We start from the raw sequence: 23763 nt of genomic DNA on the forward strand, positions 1-23763 counted from the left end.
TTCAGTGTCACTAAGAGCGTTTTACACTTTCAAAAAAAAAAAAAAAAATAGTTTTGGCCACTGGTCTATAAAAGGAGAACAGAAACATCATTTCATACAGATTACCCAAGAATGTTATATAGATGAATTAGATCTTTCCTCCCTTTTAAATGAAGAGAAGAAAAACCATAACTGAAATCAGTGCTTTTTACAATGTCTATTATTTCATTCCATTCCCATATAAAGATCATGCAAGTGATCTAGCTTTGTAATTTTAGCCACTTATAATAATTGAAAAAGAGCCCCAAGAAGAGGTGTCCATCTGTATTGGAGTTACTAAAATACAACATATAACCAACCACACAGTCATCACCTTGCTTTAGGTACAGCTAAAGGCCTCTTGCATGAACCTGTTTGAACATGCAGCCCTATCTGGAAGTAAATGACCTGTAAAGGTTTCATTTATAATGATGGGAAGATATTTGACCCCATAATCTAAATGCCATTATCAGTCCTACTTTCAAAATAGTCTGGTAGCACAGAATTCATTGCCTTGCCAGGCTTTATGATGAAAAATATGTTGATGAAAAATATGTTGATGTATGTCTTTATAAAGCAACACTAACATGCAGTATCTCTATTTCTTTTATAGTTCCACCAACAGTAGAGTTTGGCCCTGAGTACTTCGATGGTCTCATTATTAAGTCTGGAGAGAGCCTTAGAATTAAAGCTTTGGTTCAAGGACGACCAGTACCTCGAGTAACTTGGTTCAAAGATGGAGTCGAAATAGAAAAGAGGATGAATATGGAAATAACTGACGTCCTTGGATCCACCAGCCTCTTTGTTAGAGACGCTAATCGGGACCATCGTGGTGTATATACAGTGGAAGCCAAAAATGTATCTGGCTCCACAAAAGCAGAAATTACAGTGAAAGTGCAAGGTAGTTTTAAAATAATTTATTAATGTTACAATTTATGGGACTAAGATTAAGGACATACCTAATTGTATTTTAATGAAGAGGAAAAAGAAACTAACTCTTAACACTTTTTCTTACAGATACACCAGGAAAAGTAGTTGGGCCCATAAGATTCACCAATATTACTGGTGAGAAGATGACCCTGTGGTGGGATGCACCACTAAATGACGGCTGTGCTCCTGTCACCCACTACATCATTGAAAAAAGGGAAACAAGCAGACTTGCTTGGGCATTGATTGAAGATAAATGTGAAGCCCACAGTTACACTGCCATTAAATTAATAAATGGCAACGAATACCAATTCCGTGTTTCTGCAGTTAACAAGTTTGGTGTTGGCAGGCCACTTGACTCTGACCCGGTGGTTGCTCAAATACAATACAGTAAGTTTCCAGTTTTACTAAATGGTACTCTGTCATAATACCAACTTCCCAAACAAACGTGTCTAACTATCTTGAGTTCCCCCCCCCCTTTTGCAGCTGTTCCCGATGCCCCCGGCACTCCAGAACCTAGCAACGTAACAGGCAACAGCATTACATTGACATGGGCAAGACCAGAATCAGATGGTGGCAATGAGATTCAACACTACATCCTTGAAAGGAGAGAAAAGAAAAGCACAAGATGGGTGAAAGTGATCAGCAAACGACCCATCTCCGAGACGAGACACAAAGTCACTGGTCTGACAGAAGGCAACGAATACGAATTCCATGTCATGGCTGAAAATGCTGCAGGAATAGGACCTGCAAGTGGTATCTCAAGACTCATTAAATGTAGAGAGCCTGTGAGCCCACCAAGTGCTCCCACCGTGGTCAAAGTGACAGACACATCAAAGACAACTGTGAGCTTAGAATGGTCCAGACCAGTCTTTGATGGTGGCCTGGAAATAATTGGGTACATCATAGAAATGTGCAAAGCTGACTTAGGAGACTGGCACAAGGTGAACACCGAGGCCTGTGTGAAAACAAGATACACAGTCACTGATCTACAAGCAGGTGAAGAATACAAGTTCCGGGTTAGTGCTATCAATGGTGCTGGAAAAGGAGACAGCTGTGAAGTGACTGGCACAATTAAAGCCGTTGACCGATTAACAGCTCCGGAGTTAGACATTGATGCAAACTTCAAGCAGACTCACATTGTTAGAGCTGGGGCCAGTATTCGCCTCTTCATTGCCTTCCAGGGTAGACCTACTCCTACAGCTGTGTGGAGCAAGCCAGACTCTAACCTTAGCATTCGGGCTGATATCCACACGACAGACTCCTTCAGCACCCTCACTATAGAAAATTGCAACAGAAATGATGCAGGGAAATATACCCTTACTGTGGAAAACAACAGTGGTAGTAAGTCCATCACATTCACTGTCAAGGTGCTAGACTCTCCAGGACCACCTGGTCCAATTACCTTCAAGGACGTGACCCGGGGATCTGTCACACTCATGTGGGATGCTCCTCTCCTTGACGGCGGTGCCCGAATCCATCACTACGTGGTAGAGAAACGAGAAGCAAGTCGCCGCAGCTGGCAGGTTATCAGTGAAAAATGTACTCGCCAGATCCTCAAGGTCAGTGACCTGGCAGAAGGCGTTCCATACTATTTCCGTGTTTCTGCAGAAAATGAGTATGGTATTGGTGAACCCTATGAAATGCCAGAACCCATTGTGGCCACAGAAGAGCCTGCTCCACCTAGGAGACTTGATGTTGTCGACACCAGCAAATCCTCTGCAGTCTTAGCTTGGCTTAAACCTGATCATGATGGAGGCAGTCGGATCACTGGCTACCTTCTTGAAATGAGACAAAAAGGTTCTGACTTCTGGGTTGCAGCTGGTCACACCAAACAGCTGACTTTCACAGTTGAGCACCTGTTGGAGAACACTGAATATGAATTCCGGGTGAAGGCCAAGAATGATGCTGGCTATAGTGAACCCAGGGAAGCCTTCTCATCTGTCATCATCAAGGAGCCTCAAATTGAGCCTACTGCAGATCTCACTGGAATTACCAATCAGCTCATAACTTGCAAAGCAGGAAGCACATTTACCATCGATGTGCCAATCAGTGGTCGTCCTGCACCCAAAGTAACATGGAAACTGGAAGAAATGAGACTTAAGGAGACTGATCGAATGAGTATCACAACAACAAAAGACAGGACCACCCTGTCTGTAAAGGACAGCATGAGAGGTGACTCTGGCAGATACTTCTTGACCCTGGAAAATACGGCTGGTGTTAAAACATTTACTGTCACAGTTGTGGTCATTGGAAGACCAGGTCCAGTGACTGGCCCCATCAAAGTCTCATCTGTGTCGGCTGAATCATGTGTCCTATCATGGGCTGAACCTAAAGATGATGGAGGCACTGAAATTACTAATTACATAGTTGAAAAGCGTGAGTCAGGTACAACAGCTTGGCAGCTCATCAATTCCAGTGTCAAGCGCACTCAGATTAAAGTCACTCATCTCACAAAATACATGGAATATTCCTTCCGTGTCAGTTCAGAGAACAGATTTGGTGTCAGCAAACCTCTAGAATCAGCACCAATAGTTGCTGAGCATCCATTCGGTAAGAAAAATTAAAATCATATTTCAAAGTCTCATTTATTAAATATTTCCACTGAATTTTGTAAAACCATATTCACATTTGATGCCTTTGTTTATATTCAGTCCCACCAAGTGCTCCTACCAGACCTGAAGTGTACTATGTGTCTGCCAATGCCATGTCAATTCGCTGGGAAGAACCCTACCATGACGGTGGCAGTAAAATCATTGGCTACTGGGTTGAAAAGAAAGAACGTAACACCATCCTTTGGGTGAAGGAAAACAAAGTGCCGTGTTTGGAGTGCAACTATAAAGTGACTGGTTTAGTCGAAGGGCTGGAATACCAGTTCAGAACCTACGCACTCAATGCTGCTGGTGTTAGCAAGGCCAGTGAAGCTTCGAGACCTATCATGGCTCAAAACCCAGTCGGTATGTAGATAAAAATCAGGGGTTTGCATTTGTCTTTTGCTATTATTGGTAAACTCAGAGAACTCGGTTATAATTTTAACCTTATTTTTCATCTCTTCTAGATGCACCAGGCAGACCAGAAGTGACAGATGTCACACGATCCACAGTATCACTGATTTGGTCTGCCCCAGTGTACGATGGAGGCAGCAAAGTCGTGGGCTACATCATAGAGCGTAAGCCAGTCAGCGAGGTTGGAGATGGCCGCTGGCTGAAGTGTAACTATACCATTGTGTCTGACAATTTCTTCACCGTGACTGCTCTCAGTGAAGGAGACACTTATGAATTCCGTGTGTTGGCCAAGAATGCAGCAGGTGTAATTAGCAAAGGGTCAGAATCCACAGGCCCCATCACTTGCCGAGATGAATATGGTAAGAAATAGTCAACGTTCTCCTTTAAATTATCACAATTTATGTGGGAGTAAACTCAGATATTCATTCACATCTCTTTTGCGTATTGACAGCTCCACCCAAAGCTGAACTGGATGCCCGATTACAGGGTGACCTGGTTACCATCAGAGCAGGTTCAGATCTTGTTCTTGATGCCGCAGTTGGTGGCAAACCTGAACCCAAAATTATCTGGACCAAAGGAGATAAAGAATTAGATGTCTGTGAAAAAATCTCTATGCAGTACACTGGCAAACGAGCCACTGCTGTGATCAAGTTCTGTGACAGGAGTGACAGTGGAAAATATACCTTAACAGTGAAGAATGCCAGTGGGACCAAGGCCGTGTCTGTCATGGTCAAAGTACTTGGTAAGCATGGTACCAGTTCTTGAACTGTTACAGCATTTTCGCGGGTGAGCGGAAAGAATGGTCTTCATCAAGGCTTATCACACATCTGTTTCAGATTCCCCTGGCCCCTGTGGAAACCTCACTGTCAGCAGAATAACCGAGGAGAAATGCACTTTAGCCTGGAGCCTTCCTCAGGAAGATGGAGGAGCAGAAATAACTCACTACATTGTAGAGCGCCGTGAGACTAGCAGGCTCAACTGGGTGATCGTGGAAGGCGAATGCCCCACTCTATCCTATGTAGTTACCAGACTCATCAAGAACAACGAGTACACGTTCCGAGTGAGGGCAGTAAACAAATATGGCCCTGGTGTGCCTGCTGAATCAGAGCCAATTGTAGCCAGAAACTCATTCAGTGAGTATTAACACTTTTAAACACTTTGGTGACCAAAACATAATGGGATCAGGAAGGGGGGAGAGGGGAAAAGGGCATTCATGATAATAGTGATTGTGTTCAATTCTGACCATTATCCTTATTTCCATACAATACAAACAGCTATTCCATCACAACCTGGCATCCCTGAAGAAGTCGCAGCTGGAAAAGAGCACATCATTATCCAGTGGACAAAACCTGAATCTGATGGTGGCAACGATATCAGCAACTACCTAGTAGACAAACGTGAGAAGAAGAGCCTGCGCTGGACACGTGTCAACAAGGACTATGTGGTATATGACACCAGGCTGAAGGTGACCAGCCTGATGGAAGGTTGTGACTACCAGTTCCGAGTCACGGCAGTGAATGCTGCTGGGAACAGTGAACCCAGCGAAGCTTCCAACTTCATTACATGCAAAGAACCATCATGTGAGTTCTAAGAATCATACGTTAACCTAATGCCCATCAAAACCATTGACAAATAATTGTCCAACATGCCATTCCAAAGAGCTTGTAAAATTTATGAAATGTGCATGCCTAGAAAAGTGTATGTTAGTCTATCTTAGATACAGGCTAGACAGAGAACCCTGTACTTCTGTTGGTAAGTTAGCATTAGTGTTGCTAATAAATTATTAGCTAAATTATCAGTGTCGATAAATTATCGCAGCATTTTTTCCAATTTGTGAAAAAGAAATTAGTCTGCTATCAATATGAAAAATATGTTTCGTAAATCTTCGTAAGAGTGCATTATAGTGGAAACTACTGAAAAGAAGAAAGTCAAGTCCCTTTTGAAAAGAGGCCCAAGAGGAGTATAAAATTTCTAATATTTAATAAGTTACTCATAAAATAATTGTTATGAGAGCTTCAAAACTAAGAGACAAATCCTTTTACAGAGGTTGAGCTCAAGAGCTCAAAGGAATAATTCATTGGTACTGAATGGAGGGATGAGGAAACAGATTCCTGTGTTCAATAGAAACATAGAGGTGATAAATGATATAAACCCAGTGAAAGAGAGCAACTAAAGAAAGTCCCCACAAACAGCTAAGCCCACTGTTTAACCTAAGAGAGAATACATTCAGCTAGCCAAAGTAGTAGGGAAGAAACATCTAACTTCCTGAAGCAATCTGATTGTTAAAATAATATTAGTGATTATGTGGCATATATAGCTGTCCTGTAATATCAGAAAAGCCCAGTTACAAAGCTGGTCTCGCTGAATATGAACAAAGAGCAATAATGCCTTTGTGAATCTAGAAAACCAAAATTACAATTCTCAAAGTTTCCTTGTTTGTATAATATCTACATCCCACTTTTTAAATTCCACAGATACCCCTGGACCACCTTCTGCTCCAAGAATTGTGGATACCACCAAGCGCAGCATTAGTTTGGCATGGACCAAGCCCATGTATGGCGGTGGTGCTGACATCATTGGATATGTTCTTGAAATGCAAGAGAAGGACACCGATCAGTGGTACCGAGTGCATACCAATGCCACGATAAGAAATACTGAATTCACCGTGCCAGACCTTAAAATGGGCCAGAAATATTCCTTCCGAGTTGCAGCTGTGAATGTGAAGGGTATGAGTGAATACAGCGAAACAATTGCTGAAATTGAGCCGGTGGAAAGACTAGGTATTTATAATGAAAGCTTTTAAATGAATTAATTTCTCATTCTACCTGTTCATGAATTAATTAAATTTTGGTATTTACTTTCTAGAAATACCAGATCTTGAGCTTGCAGATGATCTAAAGAAGACTGTGACCCTCAGAGCTGGGGCCACGTTGCGCCTAATGGTGTCTGTATCTGGAAGACCACCTCCCGTCATCACATGGAGCAAAAAGGGGATTGACCTTGCAAACCGGGCAATTATTGACAACACTGAGAGCTATTCTTTACTTATTGTGGACAAAGTTAATCGATATGATGCTGGAAAATATACAATTGAAGCAGAAAATCAATCTGGCAAGAAATCAGCAACAGTCCTTGTTAAAGTATACGGTAAGTCTTAAAATTAAGCACACTGTGAGTAGATTCTCTAAAATGGCTCTTTGACTATGATTGATCACTTCTTTAGAGAAGACCTGTGTTGATTATATTTTCCTTTCCCCAACCCCAAATTTATCAACCAATCAGGCAAAGAGGAAATATGGATCTTTCATTCTATTTTTTAGATACTCCTGGTCCTTGTCCATCAGTGAAAGTTAAGGAAGTTTCAAGAGATTCTGTGACTATTACTTGGGAAATTCCCACAATTGATGGTGGTGCTCCGGTCAACAACTACATCATTGAGAAACGTGAAGCTGCCATGAGAGCATTCAAAACAGTCACTACCAAGTGCAGCAAGACACTTTACCGCATTTCTGGACTTGTAGAAGGAACCATGTACTATTTCAGAGTCCTGCCAGAAAACATTTATGGTATTGGAGAACCTTGCGAAACATCTGATGCAGTCCTAGTCTCAGAAGTGCCACTGGTGCCTACAAAGCTAGAGGTGGTTGATGTCACCAAATCCACTGTCACTCTCGCCTGGGAAAAACCACTGTATGATGGTGGTAGCCGACTCACTGGATATGTTCTTGAGGCCTGCAGAGCTGGCACAGAGAGATGGATGAAGGTCGTCACATTAAAGCCCACAGTGCTAGAGCATACTGTTATTTCCTTAAATGAAGGTGAACAGTATCTATTCAGAGTGAGGGCACAAAATGAGAAAGGTGTATCAGAACCAAGAGAGATCGTCACAGCTGTGACTGTACAAGATCTCAGAGGTATGTACTAAATAGCCAAAAAATAACAATAGTAAAATAAAATGAAAACATTCAGAGTTAATAACACTTTATTGTTAGAAATAATGCCTAAAACTAAATGCCTAATTTCTCTCTCATAGTGTTGCCAACAATTGATCTTTCTACAATGCCTCAAAAGACTATCCATGTCCCTGCTGGCAGACCCATAGAGCTGGTGATTCCTATTGCTGGACGTCCACCTCCTACTGCTTCCTGGTTCTTTGCTGGTTCTAAACTGAGAGAATCAGAGCGTGTCACAGTTGAAACGCACACTAAAGTAACTAAATTAACCATCCGTGAAACCACTATAAGAGATACTGGAGAGTATACACTTGAATTAAAGAATGTTACTGGAACTACTTCAGAGACCATTAAAGTTATCATTCTTGGTAAGAATGTGTGACAAAGATACAAGAAAGTTGTTGATGTTCGGTCACCCGATTTTAATTTGAAGTAAAAATTAATTTCCTGGATTTCTTTTTCTTTTTAGACAAGCCTGGTCCACCAACTGGGCCCATCAAAATTGATGAAATTGATGCTACATCAGTTACCATTTCCTGGGAACCCCCTGAATTGGATGGTGGTGCTCCATTGAGCGGCTACGTAGTGGAACAACGTGATGCTCACCGTCCAGGATGGCTGCCAGTTTCTGAATCAGTGACTAGACCAACATTTAAATTTACCAGACTCACTGAAGGAAATGAGTATGTGTTCCGGGTGGCGGCAACAAACCGCTTCGGGATTGGCTCTTACTTGCAGTCTGAGGTCATAGAGTGCCGCAGCAGCATCAGTAAGTCCTCGCAGCCTTCTACCACTCTCCCTGCCTCTGATTATGAATGTTAACAAACAAGAATTGGTTTTCAGTATGCCCTGATGAGATGAAAACTGGCTCATAAAATTAACTCCAGGATGTAAGGTTTCTAAGCCTCCTTTTAACATGATTTCTTTTTTAAATGTCTTCATTCTTATAAAAGAGAAGAGGGGAATTAGAAAAGGAGCATGGAAAGAAGGAAGAAATGGAGGAAGAGAAGTAAGACGGAACCATCAAGCTGTTATAAGAAAAAATAGAGTGCATGCATAAAGTTTATAAATTGAAGAAAATGAGGAACAGAAAAAGTACAAAAGTGAAAGCATTGGGAAAAATATTCACAAGTGTTTCTAATATACCATTTAAAATGCCAAAACATGAATAAAATGAGTCTTTAATTTATTCTCAATGCCATGTTGTGTTTAACTCTGTCTTTCTGTAGGCATTCCTGGACCGCCAGAAACATTACAGGTATTTGATGTCTCCCGTGATGGCATGACACTTACTTGGTATCCACCTGAAGATGATGGCGGCTCCCAAGTGACTGGATATATTGTGGAACGCAAAGAAGTGAGAGCAGATCGGTGGGTCCGTGTAAATAAAGTACCAGTGACAATGACACGGTACCGCTCCACTGGCCTTATTGAAGGCTTAGAATATGAACACCGTGTCACCGCCATTAATGCAAGAGGGACTGGAAAACCAAGTCGTCCTTCCAAACCCATCATTGCCATGGATCCGATTGGTAAATAACATTTTGTATAAGTCAAGCTTATTGAGATAGAATTTATACGTAGTAAAATTCATCCTTCTGAAGCATGTAGTTCTATGAGTTCTGAAAAATGTGCTGTTGTGGAATCACCACCGTAATTAAACTACAGGAAATAGAATACAAAGATTTAGAAAACAAAAAATAGTCTAATGCTAATAGTCCATCAACAACTCAACTGAATGTGTTAGATGGCATGGTTAACTTTCAGTTTTGCAGCAACTTTAACAAGTTATGTTTTTGTTTTATTCCTCTTCCCAGCTCCACCAGGAAAGCCACAAAATCCAAGAGTAACTGATACAACAAGGACATCGGTCTCCCTAGCCTGGAGTGTTCCAGAAGATGAAGGAGGATCTAAGGTCACAGGGTACTTGATTGAAATGCAAAAAGTAGATCAACATGAATGGACCAAATGCAATACCACCCCAACCAAGATTCGGGAGTATACTCTAACACACCTACCTCAGGGCGCTGAATACAGATTCCGTGTCCTAGCTTGTAATGCTGGTGGACCTGGGGAGCCTGCTGAGGTACCAGGAACTGTCAAAGTTACCGAGATGCTTGGTAAGACATGTGATCATTTACTTTCTGCTATACCTACCTTAAGACTTATTGCCTAAACCTCTCACATTTAAAAAAAAAAAATCTAAATTATAACCTTACCTTTTTCCCCAGAATATCCCGACTATGAACTTGATGAAAGATACCAGGAAGGTGTCTTTGTAAGACAAGGTGGAGTCATCAGACTTACCATACCAATCAAAGGAAAACCATTCCCAATATGTAAATGGACCAAGGAAGGCCAGGATGTTAGTAGGCGCGCCATGATTGCAACATCTGAAACACACACTGAACTTGTGATCAAGGAAGCAGTCAGGGAAGATTCTGGAACTTATGACTTGGTTCTGGAAAACAAATGTGGCAAGAAGACTGTTTACATCAAGGTCAAGGTGATAGGAAATCCCAACACTCCAGAAGGGCCACTAGAATATGACGACATTCAAGCCCGCTCTGTAAGGGTCAGTTGGAGACCTCCTGCTGATGATGGCGGTGCCGACATCTTAGGCTACATCCTTGAAAGAAGAGAAGTGCCTAAAGCTGCCTGGTATACCATTGATTCCAGAGTCCGGGGTACATCTCTGGTAGTGAAAGGCCTCAAAGAAAATGTGGAATACCATTTCCGTGTTTCAGCAGAAAACCAATTTGGCATAAGCAAACCCTTGAAATCTGAGGAACCAGTCATACCAAAAACACCACTGAGTAAGTACTTGTTCAACCACAAAATTGTAAAAAATTACTTCAGTATTCTTGTTTTTAAAATGAAAGCCATCAGTTTCCACGATTTGAGACAGTCTGTGACAGGTATGGGTTTTCCACTTTATTTATAGATCCTCCAGAACCTCCAAGCAATCCTCCAGAAGTACTCGACGTGACCAAGAGTTCTGTGAGCTTGTCCTGGTCCCGACCTAAAGATGATGGTGGCTCTCGAGTCACAGGCTACTACATTGAACGCAAGGAAACATCAACTGACAAGTGGGTCAGACACAACAAGACTCAGATAACCACCACAATGTACACTGTCACTGGGCTTGTTCCTGACGCCGAGTATCAGTTCCGCATCATTGCACAGAATGATGTTGGCCTAAGCGAGACCAGCCCTGCTTCTGAACCAGTTGTCTGTAAAGATCCATTTGGTAAGGAGAAAGCCTCCAGAAGGACTAAAAATCAAAGAAGCAAACTATCTTGTTGACTCTTTTTCTCTTATTTTGCCTGTAAATCTTATTCTCTTCTCAATTTTCTTAAAATATTTCAGATAAACCAAGCCAACCAGGAGAACTTGAGATTCTTTCAATATCCAAAGACAGTGTCACTCTACAGTGGGAGAAACCTGAATGTGATGGTGGCAAAGAAATCCTTGGATACTGGGTTGAATATAGACAATCTGGAGACAGTGCTTGGAAGAAGAGCAATAAGGATCGTATCAAGGACAGGCAATTCACAATAGGGGGTTTGCTGGAAGCTACTGAATATGAATTCAGGGTTTTTGCTGAAAATGAGACTGGGCTTAGCAGACCTCGAAGAACAGCTATGTCTATAAAGACTAAACTAACATGTAAGTAGCCTTGAGTTCTCTGCCTATAATTTATAAACTAAACAACATATTAAGACTAACTATTCTTCTATACTAAGTAGAACTCCATCAAGATTTACTGGAGAACAAGTGTTTGGAAACAAATCATTTGCTTTGGCATATGGATACATAGGGAATAGCTGATAAGTTCTCTGAGAAGCCATTCATGGCACATAATGCCAACAGGAGATGTTAGATGCATGAACTAAAGCACATTCCTGGAGCAAATTCTCTGTCTAATGCAATGGTGGTTTGTTTTGTTTTGGGTTTTTTTTTTTTTTAATACCTCTTAGCAAGATTCAAAGGGTTAACAAATGTACCCAACTCAAGGAACCTAAGAAGGGGCAAGAATACTTAAGGTTTATAGAGAGAATGCATATTTCCCCAAAATCTTTTATTACATTGTTAATGTCCTCCCAATCATAAAACAGTCACTCTATATAACAATATGATGATGGGCTCAATTCATTCATTTTCCACATGACTTTAGCAAAATGACTTCAAAGAATCTGTAAGTATTGAAGTCATATGTAACTGTTAGCATAATAGTGCTACCAGTAGGATAAATTCATTGCTGATGTACAAGGACAAAGGATTATAGATTCAGTAGTAATAATGCATTAATATTATGATTCATCTCCTCCAGCTGGAGAGGCCCCTGGAGTACGCCAAGAAATGAAAGATGTTACCACCAAATTGGGTGAAGCTGCTCAACTCTCATGCCAGATTGTCGGAAGGCCTCTTCCTGACATCAAATGGTACCGATTTGGTAAGGAGCTCATACAAAGCCGGAAATATAAAATGTCTTCAGATGGACGCACACATACTCTGACAGTGATGACAGAGGAACAAGAAGATGAAGGCATTTATACCTGTATAGCTACCAATGAAGTTGGAGAAACAGAAAGCAGCAGTAAGCTTCTCCTGCAAGCAGCGCCACAGTTCCATCCTGGTTACCCACTGAAAGAGAAGTATTATGGTGCTGTGGGTTCTACGCTTCGACTTCACGTCATGTACATTGGTCGTCCAGTACCTGCCATGACTTGGTTCCATGGACAGAAACTTTTGCAAAACTCAGAAAACATTACTATTGAAAACACTGAACACTATACTCATCTAGTCATGAAGAATGTCCAGCGTAAGACTCATGCTGGGAAATATAAAGTTCAGCTCAGCAATGTCTTTGGAACAGTTGATGCCATTCTTGATGTAGAAATACAAGGTATTTTGGTTTTGCTTATGGTGATTTTCTGTTTTTTAAAAAAAATCTTGGGAAATGCACTATGAAAATCACTACAATTATATTTTTCTCCCAACAGATAAACCAGACAAACCTACAGGACCGATTGTGATTGAAGCTCTACTAAAGAACTCTGTGGTCATCAGCTGGAAACCCCCAGCTGATGATGGCGGCTCTTGGATCACCAATTACGTAGTAGAGAAGTGTGAGGCCAAGGAAGGGGCTGAATGGCAATTGGTGTCTTCAGCCATCTCAGTGACAACCTGCAGAATCGTGAACCTCACAGAAAATGCTGGTTATTACTTCCGGGTTTCAGCTCAGAACACCTTTGGCATCAGTGATCCCCTGGAGGTGACCTCAGTTGTGATCATTAAGAGTCCATTTGGTGAGTACAACCTGGACCCTCTTTTCTCTTATCTCATACACTAACACCTGTCTTTAAAAGAGTTTTTTTTTTTTTTTTTTTGTAAACAGAAATAAATTTTGAAAAGAAATAGCAAAGATTCAGATAAAGAAGAATACCTTTTCTCTCACTTTAATTGAATGTTTGCATATCTAAAAGGGGACACATATAGTCTAGCTCCATCTTTATAGGGGAGTTTTATTTTTTGACACATTTCTTAGCATAGGTTAACTAGTTCCATTTGTCTAAAATAGCTATATTAAATAGAACTTTGGAATTATTCACTTTTAGGGCTGGGGTTGAGGCTTAGTGGTAGATTGCTTGCCTAGCATGTGTGAGGCACTAGTTTTGATCCTCAGTACCACATAAAAAATAAGTAAATAAAATAAAATTTAAAAAATAATAAGCTTTTAATAAAGATGCCTGTTTCACCTCATGACTTAAATCTTTTATTTTCTAATAGAAAAACCAAGTGCTCCTGGCAAACCAACCATTACTGCTATCACAAAAGATTCTTGCGTTGTGGCTTGGAAACCACCTGCGAGTGATGGAGGCGCAAAGATTAGAAATTACTACCTTGAAAAGCGTGAGAAGAAGCAGAATAAATGGATTGCTGTGACAACAGAAGAAATTCGAGAAACGGTCTTTTCAGTGCAAAACCTTATTGAAGGTCTTGAATATGAGTTCCGTGTGAAATGTGAAAACCTAGGTGGTGAAAGTGAATGGAGTGAAATATCAGAACCTGTCACTCCCAAATCTGATGTCCCCATTCAGGCACCACACTTTAAAGAGGAACTGAGAAATCTAAATGTGAGATATCAGAGCAATGCTACTCTGGTCTGCAAAGTGACTGGTCATCCAAAACCTATTGTAAAATGGTACCGACAAGGCAAAGAAATCATTGCAGATGGATTAAAGTATAGGATTCAAGAATTTAAGGGTGGTTACCACCAGCTCATAATTGCAAGTGTCACTGATGATGATGCCACAGTTTACCAAGTCAGAGCTACCAACCAAGGTGGATCCGTGTCTGGCACAGCCTCCTTGGAAGTGGAAGGTAAACACGAATCAATAAATGTCAATTTGGTGTCTGATAACCTACCATTAAAATGTTGGGGGGAGTGTTACACTTAATGAGATTACTACATCATATTCTTTTTTTCTTTTATTCTGATACAGTTCCAGCTAAGATACACTTGCCTAAAACTCTTGAAGGCATGGGAGCAGTTCATGCCCTCAGAGGTGAGGTGGTCAGCATCAAGATCCCCTTCAGTGGCAAACCGGACCCTGTGATTACCTGGCAGAAAGGACAGGATCTCATTGACAATAATGGCCACTACCAAGTTATTGTCACAAGATCCTTCACATCACTTGTTTTCCCCAATGGAGTAGAGAGAAAAGATGCTGGTTTCTATGTGGTCTGTGCTAAAAACAGATTTGGAATTGATCAAAAGACAGTTGAACTTGATGTGGCTGATGTTCCTGACCCACCCAGAGGAGTAAAAGTCAGTGACGTCTCACGAGATTCTGTCAACTTAACGTGGACAGAGCCGGCTTCTGATGGTGGCAGCAAAATCACCAACTATATTATTGAAAAATGTGCAACTACTGCAGAAAGGTGGCTTCGGGTAGGACAGGCCCGAGAAACACGTTACACGGTGATCAACTTATTTGGAAAGACAAGTTACCAATTCCGGGTAATAGCCGAAAATAAGTTTGGCCTGAGCAAGCCTTCTGAGCCTTCAGAACCAACCATAACCAAAGAAGATAAGACCAGAGCTATGAATTATGATGAAGAGGTAGATGAAACCAGGGAAGTTTCCATGACTAAAGCATCTCACTCCAAAACCAAGGAACTCTATGAGAGATATATGATTGCTGAAGATCTTGGACGTGGCGAGTTTGGAATTGTCCACCGCTGTGTTGAAACTTCCTCAAAGAAAACATTCATGGCCAAATTTGTCAAAGTCAAGGGGACTGATCAAGTTTTGGTAAAGAAAGAGATTTCCATTCTAAACATTGCTAGGCACAGAAATATCTTATACCTCCACGAATCATTTGAAAGCATGGAAGAATTAGTTATGATCTTTGAGTTTATATCAGGACTTGACATATTTGAGCGCATTAATACAAGTGCTTTTGAACTCAACGAAAGAGAAATTGTAAGTTATGTTCGCCAAGTCTGTGAAGCACTGGAGTTCTTACACAGTCATAATATTGGACACTTTGACATTAGACCAGAAAACATCATTTACCAAACAAGAAGGAGCTCCACAATTAAAATCATAGAATTTGGTCAAGCTCGTCAGCTGAAGCCAGGGGACAACTTCAGGCTTCTGTTCACCGCCCCTGAATATTATGCACCGGAAGTTCACCACCATGATGTTGTCAGCACAGCCACAGACATGTGGTCACTTGGGACACTGGTATATGTGCTGCTGAGTGGTATCAACCCATTCCTGGCTGAAACTAACCAACAGATAATTGAGAATATCATGAATGCTGAATATACTTTCGATGAAGAAGCATTCAAAGAAATTAGCCTTGAAGCCATGGATTTTGTTGACCGGCTATTAGTGAAAGAGAGAAAATCTCGCATGACAGCAACTGAGGCACTCCAACACCCATGGCTGAAGCAGAAGATCGACAGAGTCAGTACTAAAGTCATTAGAACTTTAAAACACCGGCGCTACTACCACACTCTGATCAAGAAAGACCTCAACATGGTTGTGTCAGCAGCCAGGATCTCCTGTGGTGGTGCAATTCGATCTCAGAAGGGAGTGAGCGTTGCTAAAGTTAAAGTCGCATCCATCGAAATAGGCCCAGTTTCTGGGCAGATAATGCATGCAGTTGGTGAAGAAGGAGGATATGTCAAATATGTATGCAAAATTGAAAATTATGATCAGTCTACCCAAGTAAGCTGGTATTTCGGTGTCAGACAGCTGGAGAACAGTGAGAAATATGAAATCACCTATGAAGATGGAGTGGCCACCATGTATATCAAAGACATTACCAAATTCGACGATGGTACCTACAGATGCAAAGTCGTCAACGACTATGGTGAAGACAGTTCTTACGCAGAGCTGTTTGTTAAAGGTGTGAGAGAAGTTTATGACTATTACTGCCGTAGAACCATGAAGAAAATTAAGCGCAGAACAGATACCATGAGACTCCTGGAAAGACCACCAGAATTTACCCTGCCTCTCTATAACAAGACGGCTTATGTGGGTGAAAATGTCCGGTTTGGAGTAACTATAACTGTCCACCCAGAGCCTCGTGTAACATGGTATAAATCAGGTCAGAAGATCAAACCAGGTGATGATGACAAAAAGTACACGTTTGAGTCTGACAAAGGTCTTTACCAATTAACAATCAACAGTGTCACTACAGACGATGATGCCGAGTATACGGTTGTGGCAAGGAACAAATACGGTGAAGACAGCTGTAAAGCAAAGCTGACGGTAACCCTACACCCACCTCCAACAGATACAACCCTAAGACCCATGTTCAAACGGCTACTGGCCAACGCAGAATGCCAGGAAGGCCAAAGTGTCTGCTTTGAGATCCGAGTGTCAGGCATTCCCCCACCAACATTAAAATGGGAGAAAGACGGACAGCCACTGTCCCTTGGGCCTCACATTGAAATTGTCCATGAAGGCTTGGATTATTATGCTTTGCACATCAGAGATACTTTGCCTGAAGACACGGGTTACTATCGAGTCACAGCCACAAACACAGCTGGGTCCACCAGCTGCCAGGCTCACTTACAAGTGGAACGTTTGAGATACGTCAAACAGGAGTTCCAGAGTAAGGAGGAACGGGAACGGCACGTCCAAAAACAGATTGACAAGACGCTCAGAATGGCTGAGATTCTTTCCGGAACTGAAACTGTGGCCCTGACACAGGTAGCCCAAGAGGCTCTGAGAGAAGCGGCTATCCTTTATAAACCAGCCGTGAGCACCAAGACTGTAAAAGGGGAATTCCGACTTGAAACCGAAGAAAAGAAGGAGGAGAGAAAACTCCGCATGCCTTATGAAGTACCAGAGCCACGCAAGTACAAACAGACCACCATTGAGGAAGACCAACGCATCAAGCAGTTCGTGCCCATGTCTGACATGAAATGGTATAAAAAGATCCGTGACCAATATGAGATGCCTGGGAAACTGGACAGAGTGGTTCAGAAAAGACCCAAGCGCATTCGCCTTTCCAGATGGGAACAGTTCTACGTGATGCCCCTCCCGCGCATTACAGATCAATACAGACCTAAGTGGCGCATTCCCAAGCTGTCCCAGGATGACCTGGAGATGGTGAGGCCAGCCCGCCGACGTACACCCTCTCCAGAATATGACTTTTATTACAGGCGCAGGAGACGCTCTCTGGGTGACATCTCCGATGAAGAGCTGCTCCTCCCCATTGATGACTACCTGGCAATGAAAAGGACAGAGGAGGAGCGGCTGCGTCTGGAGGAAGAGCTTGAGCTGGGTTTCTCCGCTTCACCCCCCAGCCGAAGCCCTCCACGTTTTGAGCTTTCTAGCCTCCGTTACTCTTCTCCACAAGCTCACGTCAAGGTGGAGGAATCAAGAAAAGACTTCAGATATTCGACCTACCACATCCCTACCAGGGCTGAAACGAGTACGAGTTATGCAGAGCTGCGGGAACGGCACGCCCGGGCCTCGTACAGACAGCCCAAGCAGCTGCAGAGGATCATGGCCGAGAGGGAGGACGAAGAGCTGCTCCGTCCGGTCACTACCACCCAGCGTCTCTCAGAATACAAGAGCGAGCTTGACCACATGTCCAAGGAAGAAAAGTCTAAAAAGAAATCAAGACGACAGAGAGAAGTGACCGAAATAACAGAAATTGAGGAAGAATACGAAATCTCAAGACGTGCACAGAGAGAATCGTCCTCCTCCGCCTCCAGGCTCCTGAGACGGCGGCGCTCCCTGTCACCAACTTACATTGAGCTAATGAGGCCGGTGTCGGAATTGATCCGATCACGTCCACCGCCAGCTGAGGAATACGAAGAGGACTTAGAAAGAAGATCCCCTACTCCAGAGAGAACCCGCCCACGTTCCCCCAGTCCTGTGTCTAGTGAGAGGTCACTCTCAAGATTTGAGAGGTCTGCAAGATTTGATATCTTTTCCAGGTATGAGTCCATGAAAGCCGCTTTAAAGACTCAGAAGACATCCGAGAGGAAGTATGAAGTCCTGAGTCAGCAGCCTTTCACACTGGACCACGCCCCTCGAATCACACTAAGAATGCGCTCCCATAGGGTGCCCTGTGGCCAAAATACTCGCTTCATCTTAAACGTTCAGTCTAAGCCAACTGCTGAGGTTAAATGGTACCACAACGGTGTGGAGCTCCAAGAGAGCAGCAAGATTCATTACACCAACACAAGTGGAGTCCTGACGCTGGAGATTCTGGACTGCCACAGTGATGACAGCGGAACCTACCGCGCTGTATGCACCAACTACAAAGGAGAAGCTTCTGACTATGCAACCTTGGATGTAACAGGAGGGGATTATACCACCTATGCATCCCAGCGAAGAGATGAAGAGGTCCCCAGATCAGTTTTCCCTGAGCTGACAAGAACAGAGGCATATGCAGTTTCATCGTTTAAGAAAACATCTGAGATGGAAGCTGCTTCTTCCGTCAGAGAAGTGAAATCACAGATGACAGAGACAAGGGAAAGTCTCTCATCCTATGAACACTATGCTTCTGCAGAAATGAAAAGCACTGCATTAGAAGAAAAGTCACTGGAAGAAAAATCCACAACCAGAAAGATCAAGACAACACTGGCTGCGAGAATTCTAACAAAGCCACGGTCCATAACTGTGTACGAAGGCGAGTCTGCCAGGTTTTCTTGCGATACAGATGGTGAGCCGGTACCAACTGTGACCTGGCTGCGGGGAGGGCAAGCGATAAGTACTTCTGCCCGCCACCAAGTGACCACTGCAAAGTACAAATCGACCTTTGAGATCTCTTCAGTGCAGGCGTCTGATGAAGGCAGCTACAGCGTGCTGGTAGAGAACAGCGAGGGGAAGCAGGAAGCACAGTTTACCTTGACGGTTCAGAAGGCCAGGGTTACAGAAAAGGCTGTGACATCCCCACCCAGGGTCAAATCCCCAGAACCTCGGGTAAAATCTCCAGAAGCAGTGAAGTCTCCCAAACGAGTGAAATCACCAGAACCAGTGACTTCTCATCCAAAAGCTGTGTCACCTACAGAGACAAAGCCTACACCAACAGAGAAAGTTCAGCAGCTGCCAGTCTCTGCTCCACCAAAGATAACTCGATTCCTGAAAGCAGAAGCTTCTAAAGATGTTGCAAAACTAACCTGTGCAGTTGAAAGTAGTGTATTAAGTGCAAAAGAGGTCACCTGGTACAAAGATGGCAAGAAACTGAAGGAAAATGGGCATTTCCAGTTTCATTATTCAGCCGATGGTACCTACGAACTCAAAATTCATAACCTCACTGAGTCTGACTGTGGGGAATATGTCTGTGAGATTTCTGGGGAAGGTGGAACTTCCAAAACTAACTTCCAGTTTACGGGACAGGCCTTTAAAAGTATCCATGAGCAGGTATCCAGCATATCTGAAACTAAGAAATCAGCTCAGAAAACTGCCGAGTCAACAGAAACTAAGAAATCAGCTCAGAAAACCGCTGAATCAACAGAAACCAAGGTATCAGCTCAGAAAACTACCGAATCAATAGAAACCAAGAAAACTGAACCAAAAGCTCCTGAACCAATTTCCTCAAAACCAGTAATTGTTACTGGGCTACAGGATACAACCGTTTCTTCAGACAGTGTTGCTAAATTTATAGTTAAAGCCACTGGAGAACCGCAGCCAACCGTCAACTGGACAAAGGATGGAAAGGTAACCAGTTCTTAACTGTCCCTTTTTCTTTTTCAAAAACTAACCTCTCCCTTCATCCCCACTCAAAAATAGAAATTAAAATTAAGTGACTTTTAAAAGTTCAAATCATTTGCATTCCACAGGCTATTACACAAGGAGGTAAATATAAACTCTCTGAAGACAAAGGAGTATTCCTCTTAGAAATTCATAAGACTGAAACTTCTGACAGCGGACTTTATACTTGTATGATAACAAATTCAGTTGGATCAGTGTCCTCCAGCTGCAAATTGACAATAAAAGGTAGGCCAACGTTTGTTCTTAACCAACATTTTCCAGAAAACAATATAAAGGAAACATTTTTTAACATCCCCTATTACATACACAAGAAAATTTTAAAAACATTTTTTCTAATTCTAGAATGCCATTTGTACATAAATATATAAGCTCAAACAGTTAATGTGAACCTTTATATCAGTATATAGATCATGCATATTTATATGTGGAATTATATAAGATTCCACAAACAAACCCAGCCCCCAGGAATACCCAAGAATAAAGTCAGGTAAATATACAAAATGGTACTGCTTCCTTAAACTTTCACTCTTGTTTTTTTCCAAAGTGATACAAAGTTAATGAGAGGCTATATCTGTTTTCCCAATTAAAATTTGTTTGCTTTCATCTCAGTCTTTTAAAAGGTGATTTAATTTTTCAGTTACTTGAAATATTTTCAGTCCACACATCTCCTAAATCTTTTGACTATTCTTTTCAAGACTTTTTTTTCCTTAAGTCATAAAAATCATCTTCGACTTAGTTTAAGGAATCCTTACACTTAGAAGTCATACATGACAATTTTCCTAGATTGGATCTGAGACAGAATTGGTTACCTCTACATATATAGGTTAGAATTTTTTTCCTTCTGACTCTATATTATGAACATGCAAAATCTAAAGAAAGGGTGGAGGGAGGTCTTTTTCCAATTAAGTTTGCCTTACAGAGATTTCTTATTTTAGCTATAAAAGACACTGAGGCACAGAAAGTATCTACACAAAAGACCTCTGAAATCACACCTCAGAAGAAGGCAGTTGTCCAAGAAGAAATTTCCCAAAAATCTCTGACTTCTGAAGAAATCAAGGTGTCAGAGGTGAAATCTAAAGAAAAGTTAGCATTCAAGGAGGAAGAATCAAAGGTTCTGATCTCTGAAGAAGTCAAGAAATCAGCAGCAGCCTCCCTGGAAAAATCCATTGTCCATGAGGAAATCACAAAAACATCACAGGCATCAGAAGAAATTAGAACTCATGCTGAGATAAAAGCCTTTTCTACTCAGATGAGTATAACCGATGGTCAAAAAGTGACTTTAAAAGCCAACATTGCTGGTGCCACTGATGTGAAATGGGTCCTGAATGGCATGGAGCTCACCAACTCTGAGGAGTACAGATATGGGGTCTCAGGCAGTGACCAGACCCTGACAATCAAGCAAGCCAGTCACAGAGATGAAGGAATCCTCACCTGCATAGGCAAAACCAGTCAAGGCATCGTCAAGTGTCAGTATGACTTGATCTTAAGCAAAGAACTCTCAGATGCTCCAGCCTTCATCTCACAGCCCAGATCTCAAAATGTTAATGAAGGACAAAATGTCCTCTTTACTTGTGAGATCAGTGGGGAGCCATCTCCTGAAATAGAATGGTTTAAAAACAACTTGCCAGTAAGTGAAATCATGAATGCATTACTGAAGAAAAATTTAGATACCATGTCTATCGATGAAGAACATAAATACCGTTTTTCTCCTTCATTTTAGATTTCGATCTCTTCAAATATCAGTGTAAATCGCTCCAGAAATGTATACACTCTTGAAATCCGGAATGCATCAGTAAGCGACAGTGGAAAGTACACAATTAAAGCCAAAAATTTCCGTGGCCAATGTTCAGCCACTGCTTCCTTAACAGTCCTTCGTAAGTATATCTTGGCCATTTCCCTTACTTAAGGTTTTCGTGGGGTTATGGGGGTGGTTGTTGCCAGAGTGCAGACAACTCTCAAAAGCTGCTATCAATTCCGTGTGGAAAAGGGATAGGCATCCTGTGTGAATTCACCCTTACAGTTGGTTTCTTTACAGCTAAACAGAAACTTGGATAAGTTGAATTTCCAAGCAAAGCTACCAACTACCTTGTAACACTTACTTTCAGAATGTACAATGTCAATTATTTTCTATATCACTAATCATTTTTCTCCTAGTGACTCCTAGCATCTGCATGTAATGTAATGATAGGAAATGTAAGGATTCGTTTCTTGGAGACATTGAGCTAGCTCTTGACAAATGTATGTATTCATGTATTCGCTTACGCTTCAACAGCAAATTGTTTGGGTTATGTTTCTGTGTGTCTTAAGTTTTCATTTCTGTAAGTCATTGTCAGATGTCACCATTTAACCAGATGTCATTGATGTTCACTGTGTATCTGCTATGCTCCACAGCTCTAGTTGAAGAACCTTCCAGAGAGGTAGTATTGAGGACAAGTGGTGACACAAGCTTGCAAGGAAGCTTCTCGTCTCAGTCAGTCCAAATGTCTGCCTCTAAGCAGGAGGCCTCCTTCAGCAGTTTCAGCAGCAGCAGTGCTAGCAGCATGACTGAAATGAAATTTGCAAGCATGTCTGCCCAAAGCATGTCCTCCATGCAAGAGTCCTTTATAGAAATGAGTTCCAGCAGTTTTATGGGAAAATCTAGTATGAAACAACTGGAAAGCTCAACTAGTAGAATGCTTAAAGCAGGCGGAAGAGGTGAGCAATAAAATTACTGGTAGAGGTAGACTAGCCAAGTAGCGTGGTGTAGTCTTTAGTACACATAATTTAGTAGCAAGCATATCGTTATTTTTTCAGTGATCCTAAGACCTTTTTGTTGTTCCCTAAAGGAATTCCACCTAAAATCGAAGCTCTTCCCTCTGATATCAGCATCGATGAAGGCAAAGTTCTAACAGTAGCCTGTGCTTTTACGGGGGACCCGACCCCAGAAATAACATGGTCCTGTGGTGGAAGAAGAATCCAAAACCAAGAACAACAAGGGAGATTCCACATTGAAAACACAGATGACCTGACAACCCTGATCATCATGGACGTACAGAAACAAGATGGTGGACTTTATACCCTGAGTTTAGGGAATGAGTTTGGCTCCGACTCTGCCACTGTGAACATAAACATTCGTTCCATTTAAGAGGGCCTTGTGCCCTTATACTCTACATTCATTCTTAACTTTTCACAAATAATTCACATGGACTAATCTTTCTGATCTGTAAATATTTTTTAAACAGTAGTTTTGTATCCACCTAAATGAGTCAAGTTCAAAAATACACATTTCGATCTCTCATAATTGTTGACCTAAGAATATTAGACATTTCCTAATGACATGTACATACTGTATATAGCCGGATTAACGGTTATAAAGTTTTGTACCTTTATTTTATGACATTTTACAATGTAACTTTTGAAACTAACTGTTGGCAGGAGAAAGTTTCTTATGGAACGAATACCCTGCTCAACACTTAATCTTTGTGCCTCAACATACTGTTGATGTCTAAGTATGCCTCAGTGGGTTGAGAAATTCCCCACTGAAGATGTCCTACCCACCTCAAAGATGATGCTGCTGCACATGTCATCTGATATGTGCACCAATACCTATTGAATCAGAAATGTA

At 41.9% G+C, this 23763-nt stretch overlaps 1 protein-coding gene across 5 annotated transcripts in view; it reads left to right on the forward strand.

The window, feature by feature from the left end:
* Ttn (titin) overlaps positions 1 to 23283 on the forward strand; it is a 263732-nt gene extending 240449 nt beyond the window's left edge. For all 5 annotated transcript variants that reach the window (XM_071619370.1, XM_071619371.1, XM_071619373.1 and 2 more), the window contains 28 exons: positions 632 to 919; positions 1036 to 1335; positions 1432 to 3498; positions 3600 to 3902; positions 4004 to 4309; positions 4402 to 4692; positions 4787 to 5083; positions 5225 to 5530; positions 6425 to 6730; positions 6816 to 7097; positions 7271 to 7864; positions 7984 to 8271; positions 8373 to 8672; positions 9133 to 9435; positions 9721 to 10023; positions 10135 to 10719; positions 10848 to 11153; positions 11273 to 11572; positions 12237 to 12812; positions 12910 to 13215; positions 13697 to 14290; positions 14413 to 19877; positions 19950 to 20105; positions 20228 to 20384; positions 21095 to 21786; positions 21880 to 22033; positions 22551 to 22853; positions 22985 to 23283. In XM_071619370.1, the coding sequence (XP_071475471.1) occupies positions 632 to 919; positions 1036 to 1335; positions 1432 to 3498; positions 3600 to 3902; positions 4004 to 4309; positions 4402 to 4692; positions 4787 to 5083; positions 5225 to 5530; positions 6425 to 6730; positions 6816 to 7097; positions 7271 to 7864; positions 7984 to 8271; positions 8373 to 8672; positions 9133 to 9435; positions 9721 to 10023; positions 10135 to 10719; positions 10848 to 11153; positions 11273 to 11572; positions 12237 to 12812; positions 12910 to 13215; positions 13697 to 14290; positions 14413 to 19877; positions 19950 to 20105; positions 20228 to 20384; positions 21095 to 21786; positions 21880 to 22033; positions 22551 to 22853; positions 22985 to 23283 (16427 nt within the window). The remainder of the gene's footprint in view (positions 1 to 631; positions 920 to 1035; positions 1336 to 1431; positions 3499 to 3599; positions 3903 to 4003; positions 4310 to 4401; positions 4693 to 4786; positions 5084 to 5224; positions 5531 to 6424; positions 6731 to 6815; positions 7098 to 7270; positions 7865 to 7983; positions 8272 to 8372; positions 8673 to 9132; positions 9436 to 9720; positions 10024 to 10134; positions 10720 to 10847; positions 11154 to 11272; positions 11573 to 12236; positions 12813 to 12909; positions 13216 to 13696; positions 14291 to 14412; positions 19878 to 19949; positions 20106 to 20227; positions 20385 to 21094; positions 21787 to 21879; positions 22034 to 22550; positions 22854 to 22984) is intronic.
* The last annotated feature ends 480 nt before the right edge of the window (positions 23284 to 23763 follow it).

The sequence above is a fragment of the Marmota flaviventris genome, chromosome 11, assembly GCF_047511675.1.
Source record: "Marmota flaviventris isolate mMarFla1 chromosome 11, mMarFla1.hap1, whole genome shotgun sequence".
In the NCBI taxonomy this organism is placed as follows: Eukaryota; Metazoa; Chordata; class Mammalia; order Rodentia; family Sciuridae; genus Marmota; species Marmota flaviventris.